At 36.4% G+C, this 24,599-nt stretch overlaps 2 protein-coding genes across 5 annotated transcripts in view; one reads left to right on the top strand and one right to left on the bottom strand.

Moving 5' to 3' along the window:
- The first annotated feature begins 714 nt into the window (after positions 1-714).
- On the top strand, positions 715-14,688 carry LOC100369763 (HEAT repeat-containing protein 4-like). 4 transcript variants are annotated; one of them, XM_085504129.1, is made up of 15 exons: positions 715-813; positions 1,857-2,905; positions 3,015-3,158; positions 3,672-3,898; positions 4,255-4,366; positions 5,060-5,080; positions 6,715-6,888; positions 7,175-7,341; positions 7,647-7,661; positions 9,011-9,310; positions 10,214-10,397; positions 11,452-11,637; positions 12,478-12,667; positions 12,859-13,069; positions 13,650-14,688. In XM_085504129.1, the coding sequence occupies exons 2-15, from the start codon at positions 1,888-1,890 to the stop codon at positions 14,448-14,450; spliced, it is 3,750 nt and encodes a 1,249-aa protein (XP_085360255.1). In that variant the 5' UTR covers positions 715-813; positions 1,857-1,887; the 3' UTR covers positions 14,451-14,688. The 4 variants fall into 4 exon arrangements, with proteins under 4 accessions (XP_085360255.1, XP_085360257.1, XP_085360256.1 ...); XM_085504131.1 differs by lacking the exon at positions 5,060-5,080; XM_085504130.1 differs by lacking the exon at positions 7,647-7,661.
- Positions 14,654-24,599, bottom strand: part of LOC100369912 (large ribosomal subunit protein bL35m-like) — a 23,155-nt gene continuing 13,209 nt past the window's right edge. The window contains exons 2-4 of the mRNA XM_085504398.1: positions 16,270-16,441; positions 15,560-15,685; positions 14,654-15,230 (exon numbers count right to left, since the gene is read on the bottom strand). Of these exons, the coding sequence (XP_085360524.1) occupies positions 14,816-15,230; positions 15,560-15,685; positions 16,270-16,441 (713 nt within the window). The 3' untranslated portion in view covers positions 14,654-14,815. The remainder of the gene's footprint in view (positions 15,231-15,559; positions 15,686-16,269; positions 16,442-24,599) is intronic.

Raw genomic sequence — 24,599 nt, 5'->3', positions numbered from 1 at the left:
AAAATAAAAGTTTAAGTTAATCTAAATGTAAACAAGACGAGTCAATAGAGACATTAAGATGCGCATACGAGAACGGAACGAGACCGGATACGTCACTGCTTTGTGCATGACCTCCGCGAGAACCAATGACGTCATCGGTTGCCTGGTCGTACGGCATTCGTTTTGAACGTAATGAAGGAGACTGTCTCGTAGTTGATTTCCGAGAGCTTTTCTCGCTGTCAATTTTGATTAATTTTCACTGACATTGATAACACGTTTTATATTAGATTGATTTTTGTATATTTATGATAAAATAAGAAATATTGGATGCATTTTAGCTGATATTTATACCCACTGAAAACGCATGACATTGATTTGCTGAAAGAGGATTCGGCAAACAGGCCTGGGGCCTCAGCAGAGTGGATGGAAATAGTGGTAGCTATGTCAAATGTCTGGGAACTAACTACTAATTCAGATTCCGGACGTGAAATGACTTAACAAATTTTATTGGATAGTTATAATATTATGGTTGCCCAGTGACAGACGGATTGACGTGGTTTTGTTTCAGTTACGGTCCCGTTGTGGGCGCTTGTACTTAATCATTTTCTGACACTCGAGAACGTAACGCAAACGAAATTAGAACAACACGTTACGTTCCCGTTACGTACGCAAATCTTAAACTCTCTAATATCTCGGGTCATTGAACCAATCGATACCCACAATGCATTACGTCTATCCCTAGATACAAACACAACAAAATGGCGGCCTCCTTTGGCTATGAAGATCGCTAGTTGAATAAAAAGTGTTTTGTGTGCCCTTGTTGTGGGCGAGAAGGTTAGTATTATGATTTGAGTAAACAATTATTATTCTTCAAAGGTGTTAACACATCTACCAACAACGGAAGTATCAATGTGGCGATTAAAGACCGTGGAAATCGTCGACGAGTTTGAGAAACCTTAGTGTAAACAAACGGTGTCCCCCTGGTGATGAAATGATGGGCGTGCATGCATCGGTCCCCGGGTGACAGGAGCGAAGATCTGAGAGTGTGTTTAGTGATTGATTGAGCAATGTGATTGTTAGCATAGAGGCAAGAGAACAGGTTTTGGTTGTTTACAATTTGTGTTTATGCCGACACTAAGAAAATTAATATTACATTATTGTAATAGTGTATGTACGGTCTAATTATTTATCCTTCGCAAAGAAATTTCATCATTATTGTTTTTAAATAATTTATATTGAAATACAAATAAATATAAAAATGATCAAAATCCCGACTAAACTTCTACTACCGCTTAAAATTAGGTCATGATGGTTCCAGGACCCATTCTCGTTTTACTATTGACATGTTCTGAATTTTGTTTCTATGACTTACGGTGTTTTCATGTTTTGTTGTCCCTACGTAAAAGTACACCATATGACACTCATTCTTATCTGTATCTTGTGGTATACATGCAGGGTGATGGTTCATAAAAATGGAAATGATATGTTTTCTGTATCACCATGGTGTGAACAATACAAATATATACTCTTTAGGATTTAAAATTCAATGAAAAACAAAAGACAAATCCTAAGTTCACATAGAAAATAACAATAGGGAGTAATTGTTATGTGTCTTTAACCAATTCTAGTACTTTTCATACAACATTTCATTTGATACAACACACTCACCCAAATTATGATCAAATCCACTGTACCATTCACTTATTATAGATATATTTTTCCAATTTTTGTTGGAGAGTTTAACACATTGTGTGCTGAAAACCTCCACATACAGCGGAAATGAATGAGAAAAAAACCCATCATCTACAGGTGGTGTGTTATTATTAAAAATTAAAGTTCTTTACATTTTGAGCTTATTTTCTATTTTTTTTTTTTAGTCTTGTAACAGGTTTTGAGCAGACTTTCATCATGGCTACTGACAAACTAGCAACTCCATTCCTGTTTCCCTGTGCTGCTAAGGTGAAAATACCTCAGATTGGTTCAGAGGACTCAAAGCTAAGGATAAAAGGAATATCCGACATACCCCTCGGAAAAATTCCTGAGGTCTCAGGAGATATCAGCAAAAAATATTTGAAAAAGATCTCTACTGATCTGAAGTTTGCCGATGAGGTGATTGAACAACGCGGGGCACACACCTTGCCTTACGATGAAACTAAGTTACTTGATGCTTACAGATATGAAGGATTATGTACAACACCTCATAAAAAACATGTTGTCGTAGGAAGACATAATACCAGAGGAGCTGACAAAAAACACTTGCCGTGTAATTTGAAAAAAAGGCATCATCATCTTATGCCATTGATAGTGAGGCCACCTGATAAAAGCAAGGTTGAAGAAGATGAGGATGAATCTTCAGAGGAGGAGGAGGATGGAAGTGAAGTTAGCACAGACACAAGGAATAGAAAACCTGGTAAATCTAAAGTGAGAATTGAATCTCCTGACAAGAGGGCATCGCCCGATCCAGCTGAAGTATTCTTGACAGAGGCTAATTTAGCAGCTCGGGAATTGGAATCACAAGTGTCAAAGGAAACTGCGAAATGGGAAGAGTACTTGCTGCTGAGCTTAAGCAAAAATACAGCCCGGTGGATCGTGAGTGAAAAAACAGGGATGGGAAACCAGCAAGAAGATCTCAAGAAACTCCTGCACTATCATTACGGGGAGCCTCAGCACCCAACTGATACAATAATCAGGGACGATGTAAGTGTTAGCGACATTGGCGGAAGCTCTGAACCGGACCTTGTCTCTAGAGTTTCAAAAGATAAAAACAAAGAACTGTATTCAGATAAAGTATCAAAAGAAGGATTCAGTCGAATCAGTGATGATGAGAGTCAAGTGGAAATGTCGGCTTCTATGCCATTAGTGTCATTTTATAGACTGCCAGGTGGTTTACGCAGACAGCACAAGGAACTTGAACGAGAATTATCTGGTGAGGATCATTGCATTTACTTTCCATGCTAGTTGGTTGAATTCTGTAATTTGTCTTAGTTTCTATGAACACTGATAATGATTTGTGCTTTTTTGTTTTTGTTTACAAGGTGCTATAAACACTACAGCCAATGAAATCAAAGTAGTGCCTCAGAAACCACCACCTCCAAAGACGTTAAAAGATTTCATAAATCCAGCTGTAGGAGAGAAGGTTTATATGACAAGTAACCAGTTTGAGCAAGAATGGCTGACAGGTAATGAATATATTTGATAAGTTACTACCATTCTGACTTCTACCGGGTACTTGCTTTTATTACATTTAGAAGCACATATGCTTATGAAAATGCCATATATTACAACCACGGTCAGAATAGCATGTATGTTGCATGTATGCTGTGGTTCTGGAGATGAGTATTTTGATTTTTACCGCCATATCTTATTTCGGTGGCAGTGCATTTGCATGATTCATACTAACTACTGTGCAAGGTGAAAGCCACAGTTGACACAGACACAACAAACAAACCAGCACCCTTGTTTGAGATCTGTGCTTGACAAGTGTTCCCACAATCACCACTTGCAAGAAATAATCACACTATTCTGTTCTTGGTTGTATGTCATGATACATTGGGTACATTTATGAATACAAGTTAGCTTCTCTTGTAGAAGAGGTTTCTATTTTTATAAGCACCATATAACTTGAAAGAAGTGATAAAATACTGAAGACAAGCAGGAAATCACTTCAGTGTTATATTACTTGTATTTTCTAGGTGCACGACAGGTACACCAATCCCAGGGGGACAAAACTCAACTTGTGTTGGACACTGGTAATAAATACAAGATCTCCTACTTGGAAAACTACCCTCAGTCACCAAGTCAATGGCATTATGATGACAGCAGTGAACATAGCAAGAAGAAAAAAGGAAGCAGTCTTTCAGCAAGTAAAATTACCATCAAGGGAAAAACGAAATGGAGTAAATTACCGGAACCTGACGATGTAAGAACTAATCCAATAAAGAAGATTAAGGGTTACTCATTTAAAATCAATGGGGGCTGGAAGAATTTAATTTTCCGATAGAAAACAGGGGGTCTATGGTTTTCCACAAATGTTTTATTTATATATTCCCCAACAGCAATTTTTGGGTTCATATTTTTTCCAATTCTTTGACAATTTTTTTCCCCACAAAATCCTCCAGCCCACCCCTAGTTTTCAAATGGGAAACCCCTTAATTAATGTAAACTTCACCTGGATAATCAATTGTTTTTGTTTTTAGTTATTTAAATGTAAACTCCGATATGATTGCTAATCAATGATCCATTGTAAGTAAATTGTGACATGTTTGATGTTTACAGAGTGACAGACTCGGTATTGCGATACAAGACACTGAATACAGTCATACAGAGAAAGAAGCTGACGTGTCAACTGTGAAGAAAGCAAGAGAGAATCCATCCCTATTAAAAATAGGTAAGATATAGTACAATAGGTTGAGATAGATATACGTTTCAGCAGATATGATCTACCGTACAATGTATTTCCTTACTTCACACAGCTAATCAAGCTATATCAAGCTGACGTATAAAATAAAAGTTTTTTGATATACTCAGCCTAAATTTTTGATTATTACAAAACCTGAATACTTGTCGTTTACTAAAACCATGTATATTCTTTGTTCCACTGTTATAAATCTTGAAAGAGACTTTAGTTTTTAAAAAAAAATTAGCTCTTATTTCATACCTCCAATAGTAAAGGGATGAATCATTCAGTACATTGACTTTTATGCTGTTGTACTTTGATATAATGAAAACTCAAAAGTGATGATAACTATTATTACTGGTATAAGTACTTGTTTTCATGTATGTAGATATTATTTGTAGATATATAACTGTGTTTGAAAGCCCTCTCTATGTGTTGCATGTTTATGTTGTCTCTTCTCAACAGAACCAAGAAGTGTACAAACTGACCAGCATGCATTCCTTATTGAACAATATACTATCTATAATCTTATTGTTTTCTCATCTCTTGTCTTACAATTTTTTTTCTTCTCTGCACGCGGGGATGGTTTTCTCCTGTATCACAAAAAACAAAAAAACACATTCTTGCCACACACAAAAAAATCTTAACAACCACTGTTTTCCCTGACACCCGTGTGTTGAGCAGTGCATCCTATGAGGTATATAGGTAAGAATATTGAACGTAATGATTAGATTCCAATATGGGGCACCGTAAAGCTAGTAAGGTATTCAAATGTCATCAGTAATGTATCATATTAATGCTTTACATGCTTCTAAATGCTGCCAATATCACCTGAAATGAAATCCAAATACACAAATGTAGATTTAGCGTAACTCAAATTCCCATCTAGCAGTGTTAAAGCAAAGGGCCACCAGCTACATTTGTTGACAATTTGTTTTAGTCCAATACTGAGCCAAAATCAACTGTGTGGTGTCTGAAATGAATATATACGTGGGAGTATTAAATAAATATTAACCTTTTCAGCACCAGACTTTCTCGCTCAAATTTTTCTGAACTTTTTTTCTAATATTCTTCAATATTTCTGGAAATGCATGATCCTTAATTTTAGAGCCAACAGACAAAATTTGAGTCAGTTTTCAGTTTTTACTCAAAAAGTTTGATTATTTTTGTTCTAATCTTCTGAAGGGAAGAGCAGACTATAAACAAAACAAGATTTTGTGAAATTGTGATGAAAAGAGGGAACTGGTAGTGAAAAGATTAAGGTGTTCCTGCTATGTATTTGCAAACACCAACGAGACAGCGCAAACAAGAATTTCACCATGTGGATATTCATGTGGTACCATAAACGTGACTTAGCTCAGTATTGAAACAAATTTAAAAATATGAAAATTGGCAAAAAATGCAGCTATTATGTGTGCACTCAGTGATGTTAATTGCAGTCATCTAAACAGAGTCATTTAGTACATATTATTCCCTGTTAATAAAACAACTTTCAGGCAATGATGTCATAGCAGATTGCATCAGACACTTGCAACTGCCTCTACTTTATTTTTTCAGCATCACAGAGAAAACTACATATAAATAAAGCAAATTCAGTACCATATATTTAAATGGTTAATCCATTTTTTTCTTTAAATTAAACACTGTTGGGGACATTAATAGAGTGGTATACTTATAGTCAGTATAGTGCATGTCATTCAAGTTGCATGCAGATCTATTGGAATGCATTTTAGCACATTATCAAAGTGCTCACCACAGTTAAATTTAGATACAAAATCAGCATGTCCAATGTAATATGAAGAGTGTTATTTTTCTGACCGCATGTCAATGCACTATTCACCGATAGCTCACAGCTCTGCATCACACCAAACACGTTGATATTAGCAGCATAACATTCTGTACTAAAAATCAATCATCAAAGCATTTCACTACTCAAATGTTTTACTGGAAAAAACAACCTCTTCTCAGTTGTGTTAAATAATTGCCATGTGGTGTTTGGGAGGATTGGTTTGGATTTTCAAATTACCATAGAGAACAAATAACATCATCAAATCCTTCTTTGGTTTTGTCTTAATCTTGGAAATTTACTTTTTCATGTACTGATTTTTGTTTTTACATAGGTCTGCAAGGTTTTTTTTATGTGGTATATATTGGGATAGCCCTTATCTATGGTGGCATTCATCAGTATTTAAATTGATTCTATTTCATTTTAACAATATTTAAAAATATAATTACCAATCACCCGTGGTTCTAACTAATCATGATCATCTCAACATCATTTTCATTTCATCCATTTCAAAACCTTCTTGATTATAAATCATGTTACATTCATTTTACAGTCGATGGTTGGAGATCTAAATGGAACCTCGGCAACCGTTGGCATGACAGCAGCATTGAAGATTTAGTACGTGATATGAGTGATATCCATGATCATGTTCGATTGGGTGCCATAGCAACAATTGCCCGCGCGGCAACATTCCGTCCACCTCCAGACCCTGGAATTAAATTGCATGGTGAGTTGTTTAACTTGAGCAATTGACTTGTTGACCAAACTACATGTACCTCCATGCAACCCTACTACTTTTTACATATCGATACGATCAGGTGACATTTAACACCATTACACAAACTTGTATTCTGATAAAAGTAATACCAGAAGCATCACAGTCTCACCACTACCTCGGTGTAGTAGTATAAAGACATGTCAAGTATTAAAAACAAAAGGTGTAAAAAAAATGTTTCAGGGAGTTTTGTTTACAACAATGTACATGAAAACTTTCATGTTTACCACTGTATTAGGTTCTAGAAACGAAGTACAGGAGAAAGATGAAAAGACGTTAGCCTTGCATGGCGTGTTACCAGATAAGTTACTAGCTTGTGTTGAAAAGGCTTTGTATGATACAGCATCTAGAGTGAGAATCACTGCAGCTATAGCTCTGTATACATTAAATACACCAAGTACAGAGGTGAGTCACACTGTATCCCCTGTACATTACCGATACCTAAAGAATTCATCCCTGTCTTTCTATGCAAGTATTATCTGTACATGTGATTCAATGATGTCCTACTTCAGTGATTCTCAATGTAGCTACCGCTTCTATAAAAAATATTTATCCACAAATAATAAACAGAAAAAAAAATCACAGCCTGTACATTGCTTTTGATCGATATGCTGAAAGTTCACTCCAGTGTTACATGTCATGTGTACTATTATAATAAATACCTGTACCATTCTCTCTTTTGATCTTGGCTACATTATTGGGATATTTAGCCAGACTTTGAACAGGTAGAGTAGACAACGTGCTGTGAACATTGTGTGTACCTGTAACATACACTAACACTGTCCTGCATTTCAAATTAACGTGTTGTATTTGCTTTCTTAGTAACATATGCACTTGCATGTACTATTGTGATGCGCATACCTCTATGATGTGTGTACCTCTGATGCGTGTACCTCAGAGATACATGAACCTCTATGATGTTGTCGCTTGATACATGTACCTTAAGTTTGTAATGCATGTTCTTCTCTGATGCGTGTATCTTTCTGATGCCTGTACCTTTGTGATGCATGTACAATGTACCTTTATAATTCATGAATCTCTGTAATGTGTTCAATTCTGTGATGCATGTACCTCTATGATACATGTTCCTCTGTGATGCATGTACCTCTGTGATGCGTGTACCTCTGTGATGCGTGTACCTCTGTGATGCGTGTACCTCTGTGATGCGTGTTCCTTTGTGATGCGTGTACCTCTCTGATGTGTGTACCTCTTTGATGCGTGTATACCTTTGTGATGCATGTACACAATGTACCTCTGTGATGCGTGTTCCTCTGTGATGTGTGTATCTCTGTGACGTGTGTACCTCTTTGATTTGTGTACCTCTCTGATGTGTGTATATACATACCTTTGTGATGCATGTACACAATGTACCTCTATGCTGGTGCGTGTACCTCTGTGATGCATGTTCCTTTGTGATGCGTGTACCTCTATGATGCGTGTACCTCTGTGATGTATGTTCTTTTTTGTGATGCGTGTACCTCTGTGACGTGATGCATGTTCCTTTGTGATGCGTGTTCCTCTGTGATGCATGTTCCTCTGTGATGCGTGTACCTCTATGATGAGTGTACCTTTGTGATGCATGTTCCTTTGTGATGCGTGTACCTCTGTGACGTGATGCATGTTCCTTTGTGATGTGTGTTCCTCTGTGATGCATGTACCTCTATGATGAGTGAACCTTTGTGATGCATGTATCTCTGTGATGCATGTACTTCTCTGATGCATGTACCTGTGATACATGTACCTTTGTGATGCATGTACACAATGTACCTGTATGATGCGTGTACCTCTGTGATGCATGTACCTCTGTGATGCATGTACTTCTTATACAGAAAATGACACTACAGGATCAAATGCCTACCCATTTTTGTATTTTCCCTATATGCATCCCACCCACACAGACAGCCATGTTGTAGTTTCCTTGAAACATCAATAGATGTTGATCGAATCATAGCCCTTATTCTCCTCTTTTATTGCACTAAAATCTAAACGAATCAACACAGTCATTATCGATACACTGTAAACACACTATGTTTGAACTATACCCATTAATAACTCCATCTTGACAAATTTGCAGGCCACAAGAATTCTCAACAAAGTGCTGAGAGATGGTGACAGTCCAGAAAGATGGGCAGCATCACAGTGTCTGGCTCATGCTGGCGTGTGTGATTCCTTTGTTGTTGGTGAATTGATCCAGCAGATATTCACGACAGATGACATGGTACAGTATGAACAGGCTATGTCATTGCTGTGTAAACTAAGTAGCCAGTCTAATATTGTCCACTCTATGGTAGCGGAACAACTCAATAGTACGAGTTGGAAACAAAGACTCATGGCGTGTAAAATACTACCCAGACTTTATGGACAGATAAACAAGGTAAGTTAGTTCTAGCTTTAAAAATGATGAGTGTCACAATTAAATAAAATAATACCATTATACATTTACTGAACCTTCCTGCAGTATGTGTGGCTCACTAGGAAATAAACAGTAGTGTTATATATTGTGTGATAACTTGACAAAGATTTACCAAAACGTGCACAAAATATGAAGGCCATTATTTAAAAGAACATACAGTTGAAATTGAATTTCTGTTTCAGTTACAAGTAGAATATACATGATCAATTTCTTCAAGTACAGTAAATGAATTGTGATGGTTTGCTGGTTCACACAACCTCAAGTACTACCCTGTTATCGTCTGATAACCAGGGTCTATTTTCACAACACATCTTCATAATTCAACAGAGTACTGATAAGATCAAATTTTAATATTAAGCATGCCAATTTTGTTGACCCATCAACAAAGTTTGTAAATAATATTGACGTGATCAGGGTTCACACAATATACTGGAAATTTAAAATTGTCCTGGTAAAATGTCATTCAGTCCTGGAGATTGAACAATTGGCATAAGAAGCCACTAGTTTTGCAAAGTAATAAAAATGTAAAGAAGTGGAGCATTTGGATGATGGTGATTAGTGTAAAACCTCATTACAAGACACTTTATAGTGCTGACATTGACTTGAAAAATAAAAAAAGAGTAAGAAAAAAACAACTGAAGTTGTGAATATTCCTGGAATACTCATAAAAAAGAAGTCCTGGAATTTTATTTCATTTCAGGTGTAATGAAATAAATTAGGCATAATGTATGAATGATGTGAATCATTTAAAAAAAATCTTGACTGTTAAGATTCTGCTTGTTTCAAGTGACTTAGAAACTTTATGTATATATTTGATGCATCATGTAACCTACCATGTCAGACTGGTACTTTGCTTTGTTGCAGGACTTGACACATAAACTGTCAACACTAATGTGGTATGATTGGCACCAAGATGTCAGAAAGATAGCAGCACAAACACTGGGTAGAACTGGCCATGGTAAAGAAGTACACAATGATTTAAGAGATAGAATTAAAACTGGCAACGAAAGAGACAGAGTGGATGCATTGACTAAGATTGGACATTTGGGTATGTGACCTCATTTCATTTTTAGCTCCACTGTCGACAAAGTCAACACAGCGAAGCTGTTCATATTATTGATTGTCCGTCGTCGCCCGGCGTCCGTCTCGTCAACTTTACAATTTCAACTTCTTCTTCGAAACCGCAAGTCAGAATGTTTTTAAATTTGATATGCAGGTACCTTGGATGGTTCTTTCTCAGATTTGTTCATTTCATGTCCAAATCTCAAATTCTCTATTTTTGGTGAATATTTTTGTCATTTTTGGTAAAAAGTGATATTTTTGACTTCTTGTTAAAAACTGCAAGTCCGATTGCTTTGATATTACATATAGAGGTACTACATGTAGACCTCTCTCAGATTTGTTCATTTCATGATGATATCTTTAATTCTCTAATTTTGATGAATATTTTTGTAATTTTTGGTAGAAAGTGATATTTTCGACTTGTTAAAAACTACACGTCCGATTGCTTTGATATTACATATAGAGGTACTACATGTGGACCTCTCTCAGATTTGTTCATTTTGTAATGATATCTTTAATTCTCTAATTTTAGTGAATATTTTTGTTATTTTTGGTGAAATGTGATATTTTCGACAGGCTTCTTGTTCAATAGTTCTGATATAACACAGCATCCAGAAACTTCATTTTATGATGAAGTTACAAGTTGTGTTTTAGGTTTTGCTTCTAACTCTAAAGAAATATTTATTAATGCTTTTAAAAACATGCATTTGGATACACAAAACATTCTCTAATATAGAAATCAAACCTGTGGCACACATTGTCAGTGCGCCTGTCAGTGCGCCAAATTGCACTCAATGACCAGGAGCAAAACCTGTTTGTTTGAATTTTTGATTCACAAGGATTCACATTATGAATTATGCCTCAAATGCATAATAATACCAGTAATTCATCAAAAAATCCCTAATAAAGACCTCAATAAATTGAGTGAATAGAGTACAACTTTTTGGACTATCATGTCTATAATAGCTATCACTTTCAATATTCTAACAGCTATCTTCTATAATAGTGTTTTCAGTTTGATTGTCATTTCAATTTTACAGGTATTATGACAGCTAAGTTGATGCCAGTTTTCTTATCCTGCTTTAATGATGAGTACATCTCAGTGCGCACAGCGGCCGCTAACACGGCTGGATATTTACGCATTCAAGACAAACAGATCATCCGTAAACTACTCTTTCAGACACAGTTTGACAGTAGTTGGAAGGTCAAGGCACATGCAATCAAAGGTAAATTCCGCTATGAAAGCATTCACTGTCTTATTACATGATTGTGCAAATATATGTTTATAGTGAGAAATACATTCACTTCCATCTTAATTACTGTGAGGTTGCAGTAATTCGCTAATTGAATCTTGTTAAGTGTTATTATGTCACAACACATGAAAGAGTCTTTTGATAATCGAATATGATGAAACACAGATGACCACATATGAGCGTGATCATGATCTGCTATAATTGTTACAAGATACCTATATTTGTAAATAAATTTTAAACTAAACTTTGTATGGAATCAATTCGCAATATTCCCCTGAATAAAGACTGATACAAATTGTTTTTGGACAGACATCACATATTTCACACATTTTTATATATCAAAATTTGTCACACATACACTAGCTCACAGATGGGTAAACAGATTATGATCTCCAGCTTTATCTACTAAACACCAAATGAGGGAATTTAGGGGCCAGGTGGGCTTCTAGCAACAAAAGCCTGTCAAAAAATCAAGGAACCCAGACAAATACAATGACACATACAAAGGACGACATGGGTAGTGATGTCACTGTTAAAAATGATTAGGAAGAAAAACATCTTAATATGGAAATGAGCATTCATCATGTTGACAGTTTCTTTAGCAAGTAAACTAAGAAGCCTAGAGATAATTCCAGGGACAGAGGACTGATTGTGGCTAGCTGTAGGAATGCGATGTACATCTGCATATATGTAATGTGATGCACACTTGACATTTTTTTCTCAAAATCCTATAGATAATAAATATTTAAACCATTAATGTAGATAAATCAGACTGAGGTAACTGATTATAGTCTCTATAAAATTCCATTATAGGTTTAGGTATGATAGGACTACTAACAGAAGAGATTGGTGAGGCTGTATTGTGGGCACTGAGATTTGAAACTAGTGCCGGTGTCAGAGCTGAAGCTTGTCACTCATTGGTTAAACTTGGTATGAGAGGGGATCATGTGACGCATATATTACAAGACAGATTACTTGTAGAGACAGACGAAGTGGTCAGAGAGTAAGTAAAAAAAATGCAGCATGGAAGGCATTAAAATTATTAGCCTGTATTGAGTAAAATGATGTACTATTTGTAGCTTCAAACCTGCGTTTTTTCCTCAGATTTTGGCTAAATTGACCTTTATCATGAATAGTTTCACCCATGATACAAGAAATTGCCAAATATTGTGAAATCACACATTTTTATTTCAGACAAGTTGCCTTGGCGTTGGAATCCTTAGGTGTTAGTCCATCTGGAGACATGGACATGGTACAAGCTATAAAAGTAGAAGTGCGTCGACTCAACACACGGTTGAATATTGCAGCTAAAATAACTACTAATGAAAAACAAGCAAACAGGGAACTATTACACGAGAGGTACTTCAGTGTACCAAGAACCCCCGCTCCTCCTCCATCTGAAGGTGTAAGTATAGATCTATATCGCCTTATGGTCAGTATTTGTGGCAATATAATGTACGGTACTATCAAGGACATCAACCAGGCAGGTCAAACACAAGCATCTGCAGACCTTAACCACAGTTTCTCTTAATCCCCTCCCAATGCAAAAAGATAGCTGTGTCCCTGAAATGCCATGAAAAATGATCAAAATTTACACTGGTTTCTATGGTAGAATTAATTATCTCAAAATTTTCTCTGGCAACATGGGATGAAAAAGTCATCTCCAATGCAAGCACAGGGCATCCTATATCGACTGTTTTTTTTTTATATGAATTGACATTAATTTAGTCATTTTTTTCCAGTACAATAGTTTTGTTTTCAAACAATGAGAATTGTATTTATTCTCAGTGCAAAATTTAAAACCTATTAATTTCATTCAGCTCCCAAATTCTGCAAAAGCAATAAATGTTTCTATTGTAATAGATATAGTGCTATGCAATGTCACACCAAACTCATTAACATGCACAAAATAAAACTAAATAAAACTAAAACATGAGATGAGGAAATAATTCAACAAATAACCACATTTCATTTTTTCTCACCAGGAGACTGATAAATCTATCGCTGGAAGTAGAGCTTCCACTCGACTCAGCTCACGAACAAACACACCTGGATTTCAATTTGGTTCTGAAGAAGATGAAATGTCTTTACCAAAGACGCCAGCAGGTGACAGTAGTAGATACTTATCAACACTGACACCCCCACCAAAAACACCAAGTAGGAGAACCCCGGAAGAGAAGTTAGAGAAACTAATCGAGGTCTATGATGGTGTGGTGTCCATGAAGGAGTATAGGGATTATATTGATCAGTCCGAAGTAGCACTGGATGAAACCCTCCCAAAACGAAAACTGGCTGATATACCAGAAACAGAACAAGAGGAGGAAACAGCAAAATTAGATAAGACAGAAGATGAGGATGAGAAACAAGAAGAACAAACATTTACAATTGGAAAGGAAGATAAGGAGACACAGATGACTCCGATTGAGAGGGAGTTAAAGGATACGATGGCGTACCATGATACAATAGATCCAAATTTTGGTGAAAGTACAGCTGAAGGTACAGACGTGATTGAAATGAAGCATGCATCGCCACCCCCGCCAACGCATCAATCAGAGCCAGAGTCGTCCAATCAAGAAAAAGACAACATTGATGCTTCAGGTAAATCAGAGATCAGTGAAGATGATCCCCAGGACAGTGCAACTGCTGCAGTAGCACCAGAAGAATCAGATGACGAGGAAGAAGAATTAGCTCCTGAACCTCCTGTTGCCGAGCAACCAGAAGTTGAGAGCGAGGATGAGGCTGAGGGTGAATCAGAGGAGAATACTGATGGCTCAGATGATGAATGATTACATTAGAATCAACCAATATGAAGTGATGTGGGAATATTGTGACCGATGGAACTAACTGTCAGTCAGTCAGAAAAGAGCAGGCTCTACTATGGTTGATAAACTAATTTTAATTGACTTGCTGTTTTATAATAAATTGTACATATATGTGTGATACATCATGTAGTGAATTACATATTACTGATGTAACTGGAGAACAAATGTGTGAATAAAACAAAAATATCTTTATTCTATTAAAGTTGATTCTTGTGTTAATTTTAGCCCTGCAGTGCAGTAAATTACTTCTCAATGCTCAACAATCAGCATTTCTAATCTCAAACCACACATTTCAATTGACGACTAAACGTTCCTTGAATTCTGTAAATTCATTCTGTCCATTTGTGTTGCCCTTTGTACTGTTCAATGTCCTTCCAATTCAACTTCGGTGGCTTCCCATCTGGTACTGTAAGTTTATTGGGCTTAGCATATCTATATTCATATTCTGGTCTGGGTGGAGGTACAAACTTCTTCATATTTTCTGGTACTCGGTTAGCTTGGTAGACCTTGGTTTGGTCATAACCGGACCACTTTGGACCTAATGTAAAATGCCTATCGTGGTATTTCTCCCATGGATCTTCAATATAGTAACGTCTGCGGTACCAATATGGTGTTACCATTCTATCAAGAACCTTGGACTGATAGCGATTACATAGAACGTTGTATCTGTGACGTTTCCGTCTTTCTCCAGTCTTCTTGTAGGCTTTCTTGTTCGAACCAGCGATTCTTCTTACCCAGATACCACTACATTAAAAATACAAACAGCAGTAAAATGATGTTCAGATAAAGCTCATCTTCTCAGAGTGGGTGTGTCTGTGTGGGGCGGGGGTCACAAAATTGTGCTGCAGAAAAAACATTTTTAAGACAGCAAGTCACAGTCAATCTCACAAAATACAAATTTCCTCAAATGGTTCAGGAAAGTGCTTGCACAGGTACTTGTAACAACAGCTAATTGATTTCAGTGATGCCTTCATGTCACCTTATAGAGTGTAGAAAAGTCATATAAAATAACACCTTGCCATAAATTCCGCCTTATTTACTACTATTGTATTATGTTAGTAAAAGACTCTTACTTATGAAGTCTGTAAAACCTATGGATAACTGATTTCACAGTTTTCTTTTTGCATTTGTTCCAACTCCACTGTGTGACTGGCTGCGTTTTGATAATACTTGGAATACTAGGTCTCAATAAACCAGTCCTAAAAATGAGAAAATAACAATTACGATGTATGCTAAATCCAGGAGTAAAAATCTCATGATAACGCACATTGTCCAATATGCATGGGAAACCATTGATGCTATCAATTTGTCACTGCATTATTGCTAAGGGGTGTTCTCGAATTTGTCAAAAAAACGAAAGCTATTTCATGCAGCACCATGTACCCTCACACCTCTTTACATGAACGCAATGATGTTTGTGAAAATCATACTTTTTTTAATCCCTGTTCAGACAAAGTAAGTAATTTGACACCTGTGTTTGTGCAGGTCGCTTCGTATCTTCATACATGGTGGCCATTTTAGTGCGCAAAATTAGGTATATCTGTCATCCCAGAACCAGATCTTGGTTGTGTAATGCGCAATTATGTAATGCACAATGAAATTTATCCAATCTTGCTGTAATCTTGTCGCAATGAAAAATAAATAAAGTTTGCAACCTACATGAATTTTAATACCGTTTGATCCTACCCTCCCTGACAAAATGAAATATCTTCGATTTCGTGGCTTTGACAAATTAAACACACCTATTAAAGAAAATAAACTTTAATAGAGCTAAAAAACATACCTAACATTTATACTTGGATCAGTATGGACCTTGCATATACTGCCAATCAATCCAGTACTGTATGGTTGCTTCAGTGTTCTACTAAAACTAGGGTGTTGACAATGTAATGCAGTGAATGGTTTCAGACATTCTGGCATATATTTACAAGCCACCTTGAATACAGGAAAAATTCCTACAAAAATAAAATGTGAACAAAATTATAATTGTTGACATATCTATATTCTATATCTAGGAAAGGCATGCATAAAAGCTATAGTAATGCAAAATTTTTTCCAAAAAGTGAAAATAATAAAGAACAAGTCATTGAAAATGACACAGTCCCCGTTAAATTAAGTTCTCTTTGTGCTCATCATATTAAAGCGGAGGGGTTGTCGCGAACGTGTCCTTGAAACTTGAGTTCCAAATGACGTATACAACAGACTGTTTATTTACATCAAAACATGTGTTCCGTGTAGTAGTAATGTGGCCAAAAATAAAAACAGCCGTTATTCGGTCATCTTTGATCTGATTATGAAACACACTGATATGTATGATGTATTTGCCAAATACGAATGAAAATGGTACATAAATTGTGGAAATATAGTAGTAAGGCAAAAAGTCAGATGGCTGTCAATCGACCATCCTTGACCAGATTTTGAAACAAATTGTCATGGACATGCATCCTAACATGTATAAAGTACATGTATGTGCCAAATTTGAATGAAAACAGAGCACGTCCAAGATACCACATAAAAAAAAAACAAGATGCCTGCCAGTCAACCATCTTTGATCCAATTGCAAAATAAATCGTTATGGACATGTATCCTAACATGTATAATCTATGTACCAAGTTTGAATGACAACTGACAAAGCATGTCCAAAATACAACATTTTCAAAAAACAAGATGGCTGCCAGTCGGCCATTTTAAATCGAATCGCTAAACCACTGCATGTGCATATGTCCTACATAAGGTACTAGGCACATGCAAAGAATGAACGGAATCGGTCCACAGGATTCTGAAATATGACTCTGGACAGACTGACGCACGGACGGACGGACAGACGGACAGACGGACACACGGACGGATAGACTCACGGACGGTCGGGGACATATAATCTAACATGTATGATCTGTGTACTAAATTTGAGTGAAAACTGACAAAGCATGTCCAAAATACAACATTTTCAAAAAACAAAATGGCTGCCAGTCGGCCATCTTTGATCCAATTGTGAAATAAATCATCATGGACATGTATCCTAATATGTATAATCTATGTACCAAGTTTGAATGAAAACTGACAGAGCATGTCCAAAATAAAACATTTTCAAAAAACAAGATGGCTGCCAGTCGGCCATTTTGAATCGAATCACTAAACCACTGCATGTGCATATGTCCCACATAAAGTACTAGGCACATGCAAAGAATGAACAGAATCGGCCCAAGGGATTCTGAGATATGACTCCGGACGGACGCACAGACGGAGACCGAATTATAAGTCCCCGTTTTCGGACTTTGTCCGAACGGGGACTAATAAAGGAAAGCTTTAACCAGCTTTTACATCGATGATTTCAGAAAATCTAAAGAAACAAGCCATGTATGGCACAGTCCCCGTAAGTTATCAAATTTAAGATATATACATGTAGTTTTGTTTATAGTAATAGAGCTGAAATATAACCATCTCAGGAATATGATTATGATGATTGTTTAACATTAAAATGATTGACATTTGTATCTGATTGTCAAATGGGTACTTGTCCATATTGACAGATATTGCTCTGGAACAGCATTAATTAAAACAAAATCAGCCATTTTGAAAACATGTATATATCTATAACATGATGTATAATGAATATATAAAATTTGAACATAATCAGTCAAAGCATGTCAGATAAGGCTTTATACGCTCATTCATTAAAACAAAATGGCCGCCAGTCAGCCATTTTGAATCCGATCTGAAAAATAAAATAACATGCATCAGGAACCCGTAATGTCTAATGTATGTACCGAGTTTGAACAAAATCCGGCAGGACTCAGGAAGGAGTACCTACACTTTATGCAATTTTTTTTAAATTATGCTAATTTATTCATGACAGCATAATGTGCTCATGAATATTCATTAATTTGTGGGTCAATACATTCTAAAAGGGGCGATATATTATTTTTGGGGGAAGAGTTAGAAAGGGGGATTAGCAATCCTTAGGGGGTCAATACAAAAGAAGGGACCCATTTGAAGAGCAGCCTCGCTCCTCGTGTCTGTTGTTGCATGTGATCTGCAGCTGTCAACTGTGTTCGTAACTTCGACTGGCTTCCATGTGAGGTAGTTTCTTGTGTTCTGTTTTTCTGACTTGAGAGTTGCTGTTTATGTTTTTAACGTCTTTCATATCTTGTCTTGTAGGAGTGTCCTTCCATGATTCGAACTTGCTATCTTTGAGTTCCCAGTGCACTGTCTTATCCACTGTACCACGAGTGTCAAAAATCGTACTAATCGTACGGGATTCGAACCAGCGATCTTTCTGTTGCCTACATTGTACATATCCACTGAACCATATGGGTAGTCATGCAAATGAATGATTTGTTTTCATATTTACCTTATTGCAAATTAGTGTTTGCAAAAAAAGACTGGCAGGTATGGGAATTGAACCCGGGTCCTCCTGATCACTGTGTAGACAACTGAACCACAAGCCCACAATTGATTGACTGGATGTGTTTGCATTTGATAAGAGTATATAGTGTGTGTATATATATATATATATATATATAGAAATACAACATATTTTTATTATTGAGTTATAATTGTCCAAAAAATTGCCAATTTTGTGTTTTTACTTGTGTAAACTATATGCATGCCATAACCCGTTAGTGTACATCTTCCCAATTGGGTGTTTGCCATTTGCATTGCCCATACCTGACCCGACCCTAACCCTAATGCCAAGACACGTTCCTGTTAATAATTCCATTGCCCATACCTGACCCGACCCTAACCCTAATGCCAAGACACGTTCCTGTTTATAATTGCTCAATAATGATACTCTGTTGTGCACTGTCTGCGGGTAAGTTGCATTGATGTCAACTGATTAAACAAGTCGCATTTAAGTAATTTCCACTATTAACAACTGGTTAAATTGTGACAATAAATGTGTGGACAAATATTTGAGATTAATTTTGGTGTAGACAACGCTCGTTCAATTATTTGACACCATTACAAGTTGTTAAATTGAGAGAATAAATGTCTCAACAAATATTTAATATTTAGTTTGGTGTAAACAACTCACGTTTGATTAATTCCCATAATTACAGGTTGTTAAATTGAAAGAATAAATGTGCAGACAAATATTTGAGACTTATTTTGGTGTAAACAACTCGCGTTTGATTAATTCCCACAATTACAAGTTGTTAAATCGAGAGACTAAATGTGTGGACATATATTTTAGACTTATTTTGGTGTAGAAAAGTCCATTCAATTTACTTCCACAAATTACAAATTGTTAAATTGAGAGAATAAATGTGTGGACAAATATTTGAGACTTATTTTGGTGTAGACAGCTCTCGTTTGATTAATTCCCACAATTACAAGTTGTTAAATTGAGAGAATAAGTGTGCAGACAAATATTTTAGACTTATTTTGGTGTAGACGGCTCTCATTTAATAATTTTACACCATTACAAGTTGTTAAATTGAGAGAATAAATGTGTCGACAAATATTTGATACTTATATAGGTGTAAGAACTCGTGTTTGACCAACTTCCACCATTGCAAGTTGTTAAAATAATGAAATAAATATACTGGTATCATTGGATATTTGATTTAATTGTGAAACTTTCTAACAAAATTTTAACTGCTGGCTTCGAACCCTCAATCAACAATTCCGCAGACACAGTATTAATTCCACAACACCACAGAAGATATTCGTCTGTTGCCTGAATTGTTTTCGTAATATAGGGAACGCCATCGACACTTTAACAAAACTTACCTTGACTTGGGTCTTGTATATCTCTTGTCACAATCTGGAAACTGTTGAACAAATTGCGCGTCATCCAGTTTAAGACGTTAGTTATTTTATTATTTATTCATTCAATTTTGTATGGTGGAGTTTTGTGAGGTTTATTATTTTTTCGCGACGTTCTTTGTTTACTTGTTTACGGTTTTAGAGATTTCAGTTTATTTGATTTACGTTTTTACGGTAGCTCTGAGCGGGACTCGAACCCACTGTCTTTTCAAGCTAATTTTGTTTTATTTTGATGGCACGCTTGTGTAACACGCCACGACGTTGGTCGTTAAGTGGTGTTCATTTTTCTAACTACTCCAGTGTTCCGATGAGTTGAACGGAAAAGCCAAAACAATTGCTGGTTTCTGATTGCTTCGGTTCTGGTGAGTGTGTATCTAGTGTGATTCGAACCCATGTCGTTTGTATTGGGCGTTTTTTTATTTCCCATGTTGGCTACGCCGTAATATGCAACCATTTCCCCATTATATTGTGATTTTCAGAGTGTTTAATGATGTCTTCCTCACTCGTCACGCCATGACCCAGTTTTAACCACACGACCATTTTGCAACACAGTGCGTGACCCTCGGCGTCACCCGACTGACTATATGATTGTTCTGTTCAACTGTTAAGCTAGGATTTATTACCGTTATTATCATTATATTGTCACGTGATTTGTTTTACCTTATGTGTAATGTCTTAAGGTAGCGAGAAGGTTTTGTGACGTTTTTAAATAAAACATTCTCTGTCTGTTGTCTCGTTCAGAATAGTAATTTAGGTTATATATATCAAAAGACTAAGTATAGAGGTGCAAGTTCGCACAAACTGGACAGACATTGTTTACATAATTATCACGTGACATCAAAAATGGCGAACCTTGTAAAAATGACTAAGTACGCGATTGCGAGAGCACACTGCGGAATTTCCTGGTGAAATTTAAGTTATACATTGTCCGTAATCAAGTCCATTGAAATGCGTCTCCGATAATCAAAAGACCTATTATTCCGATTTCTATGCAGGTTTGTTTTTTTGTCCCCAAATTATTTCATACTTGGCACCTTTAACAGACTATTATTCTGTGACAAAGCATTTTCTTTAAAAACCCAGACATATTTCGCACCATCATTATCTTTTGAACGATAACTGCGAGTTTGAATGTCCTAGTCCGAACGCACTTGATTTGGCGGCAGTCCCAATGAGTCGTTCTCGATCAAAACTTCAACTCGAGAAAAACGCGAAAAACAGTTTTGGTTAATAAAACACTGTAGATTTGCTGCATTATTATAAATATACACTAAAAATGGCCAAACATATTAACCACTGATATCATAGAACTCATAAAGAGTGTCAGATAATGAATAATTTCAAGCTCGAGCGTGAAAAATGAAGAAAACTGCTGGCATTTGAGTCCGTACTCCAGGAACGTTCGGGTTTTCCATTGTTATGCAAACGAACAACGAGGGATAATCCTCTGACAAACATTACTGTCCCACTGTACACGCTGACAGTTTACAAACAAGCTAATCCTTTAAGTGTCTCAGATAAGACATCTAATAAAACGGTTTTCATGGTGAAACAAAATGGCCGATGTTTGAAAAAAAATTGCTGTGTCAGAGTGCGACACTGAGTGGCAGATTTTTCTTTGCCTCGTCTGTCAACGCTTTCTTTCTTTTCTTCGCCATTGCGTTAGAAAAAAATGTATTAGTAAAATAGAATATTGACTTGGAAAATAAAACGATTTAAAAGAAAGCTGTGCAAAGTTACAGTACTCCTTTCGCACAACCTCCCGCCCGCTTCCGCTTTCCAATCACCTTTTAATTTTTCTTTCGCTTTTGCGACCGCTTGTTGAATTCAACCGGACAATTTCCGCTTTTTTTTCGACCGCGCAAACCCCGAAATATCACCGCCCACCTGCTCGCTCGCGCGCATTTAAAATTCGGACTAACAGAATAATTTCCGAGGTTCACATTGTCTTATAATTGTCTTTCTGGTTTTTATAGATGTTGAACAGATGACAAAAGTTCAAATACTTTTTTTGTTTTAACTATATATAATTATATGCACGCAACCTGACCCTTTGACCTCGATTTTGGCGTGGACTGAATATTTTATTTTAAACAATATTCTGACGTGAAATACAAAATGTATTTCAACACAAGTACGACATGGTTGTCTGGGGTTTCTTTCCTGATTGTTGAGTCTTCGCAATGTGTTTTGTATAATTATTGTTGTTTTCCCCCGATGCTGAAGGACCGTAAAGCTAAATGGCAGTTACATGCATGGGCTGAGTGAAAGAAAATATTTCTAAGCCTAAAATAAAACCTAATATTACACCTCTTTGTGTATTTGTTAATTTTACATATGTTTGTCATGACAGTATGTTTGTAAATATCTAGAAAAATCTCGTCTTTCGTTGATAATTTTGATTGTTTGTTTGGAATGTCGATCCCCATTGGTTTCTCCATACTGAGTTTAGGAAGGGCGTCGATCAACACCGTGACAATCAGCCGAGAGAAGACAAACATTGACCGTAATTCATGGAGATCATGTCCGTAATTTGTGGGCTGAAACCCCAAATAATTAATCAAGTATTATTATTTTAATATATATTTTATTTTACATCGCAAAACTAAACCATGCCCAAAACAGAGCTAGAGTTGTTCGCGGTGAAACAACCGCATTGAAGACGATGCAACTTCAACTAGCCATTTCTTACCTTGAAATAAAAAAAATAATCAAAGAAAGCTTAGAAAGAACTCCCATGTGCTGAGAGTATTGGAGACACATTAAATATAATTCGAAATTACTTAGCTGAAAACTAATTATGCAAATCAGAAAATTAATATGACCAGATTTGAGTGTAAAACTAATGAGGTCTGCGCAATGTAACAGAAAATCTATGTCTCCAAGTTTAATTGAAATGTGATTAGAACCAAAAAATTATGAATTATTATGCTTATTAGGGAATTAATATGAACAGATTTTTACCCCAAACTAATTAGGTTTGTACATTGTCCTAGAGCATCTTTGTACTAAGTTTCATTGAAATGGAATAATTAGTACCGTGAAAACTCCAAAATTTCGACCCCTCTAAAAATTAGACCGCCTATTTATTTGCCGGGTTTCGGTGTTTTATTTACCTCCAAATTTTCGACTCCACTAAAAATTGCCGACTCATTCTTATTCAAAAATTGCGACCAGTTTTAGTTTTCCTCCAAACGAAAAAAAACCCGATGTGAGCGTTCAAACGGGACCTTCCTCAAAGGCATGAATCCGGGTTTCTGATTGACAGAGATTTTTATTTTATTGGTAACGAAAATATATTCTAAATAAACGAAGTTTCAAATAAAAACGAACACAAAAATCTCGGCATGCTGCGTTTCTGAATTGTTGATTATTACTGTACTCAATAGTGATTAGGCAGAGCTCCAGAAGGAGTACCTACACTTTATGCAAAATTTTTAAAATTATGCTAATTTATTCATGACGTAGCAGTTTCTATGCTCATGAATATTCATTAATTTGTGGGTCATTACATTTTAAAAGGGGCGATATATTATTTTTGGGGGAAGAGTTAGAAAGGGGGATTAGCAATCCTTAGGGGGTCAATACAAAATAAGGGACCCATTTGGAGAGCAGCTATGCTCCTCGTGTCTGTTGTTGCACGTGACCTACAGCTGTCAACTGTGTTCGTTCTTCGACGACTTCGACTGGCTTCCATGTGCGGTAGTATTCTTGTGTTCTGTTTTCCTGACTTGAGATTTTGAATCCGCTGTTTATGTTTTTAACGTCTTTCATGTCTTTTGTAGGAGTGTCCAATCCGTGATTTGAACTTGCGATCTTTGAGTTCCCAGCGCGAGAAAAAGACGGGCAGGCAAGGGAATTGAACCCAGGTCCTCCTGATCACTATGTAGAGAACTGACCCACAAGACCACAATGTATTGACTGGATGTGTTTGCATTTGATAAGACTATATAGTGTGTATATATATAGAAATACAACATATTTCTATTATTGAGTTACAATTGTCCAAAAAATTGCCAATTTTGTGTTTTTACTTGTGTAAACTATATGCATGCCATAACCCGTTAGTGTACATCTTGCCAATTGGGTGTTTGCCATTTGCGTTGCCCATACCCGACCCGACCCTAACCCTAATGTCAAGACACGTTCCTGTTAATAATTCCGTTGCCCATACCTGACCCGACCCTAACCCTAATGCCAAGACACGTTCCTGTTTATAATTGCTCAATAATGATACTCTGTTGTGCACTGTCTGCGGGTAAGTTGCATTGATGTCAACTGATTAAACAAGTCGCGTTTAAGTAATTTCCACTATTAACAAGTGGTTAAATTGTGACAATAAAT

The sequence above is a fragment of the Saccoglossus kowalevskii genome, chromosome 10, assembly GCF_978046115.1.
Source record: "Saccoglossus kowalevskii chromosome 10, keSacKowa6.1, whole genome shotgun sequence".
NCBI classification, from domain to species: Eukaryota; Metazoa; Hemichordata; class Enteropneusta; family Harrimaniidae; genus Saccoglossus; species Saccoglossus kowalevskii.
The sequence above is the reverse complement of the archived record's forward strand: the minus strand, read 5'-3'. Positions and strand labels throughout refer to the sequence as shown.

Bases quoted from the DNA above. Each gene is read 5' to 3' on its own strand.
- LOC100369763 (XM_085504129.1), top strand. From the start codon at position 1,888: ATGGCTACTGACAAACTAGCAACTCCATTCCTGTTTCCCTGTGCTGCT. The intron at 9,311-10,213 runs GTAAGTTAGTTC...GCTTTGTTGCAG, and splicing joins TTTATGGACAGATAAACAAG to GACTTGACACATAAACTGTC. The intron at 10,398-11,451 runs GTATGTGACCTC...TCAATTTTACAG, and splicing joins GACTAAGATTGGACATTTGG to GTATTATGACAGCTAAGTTG.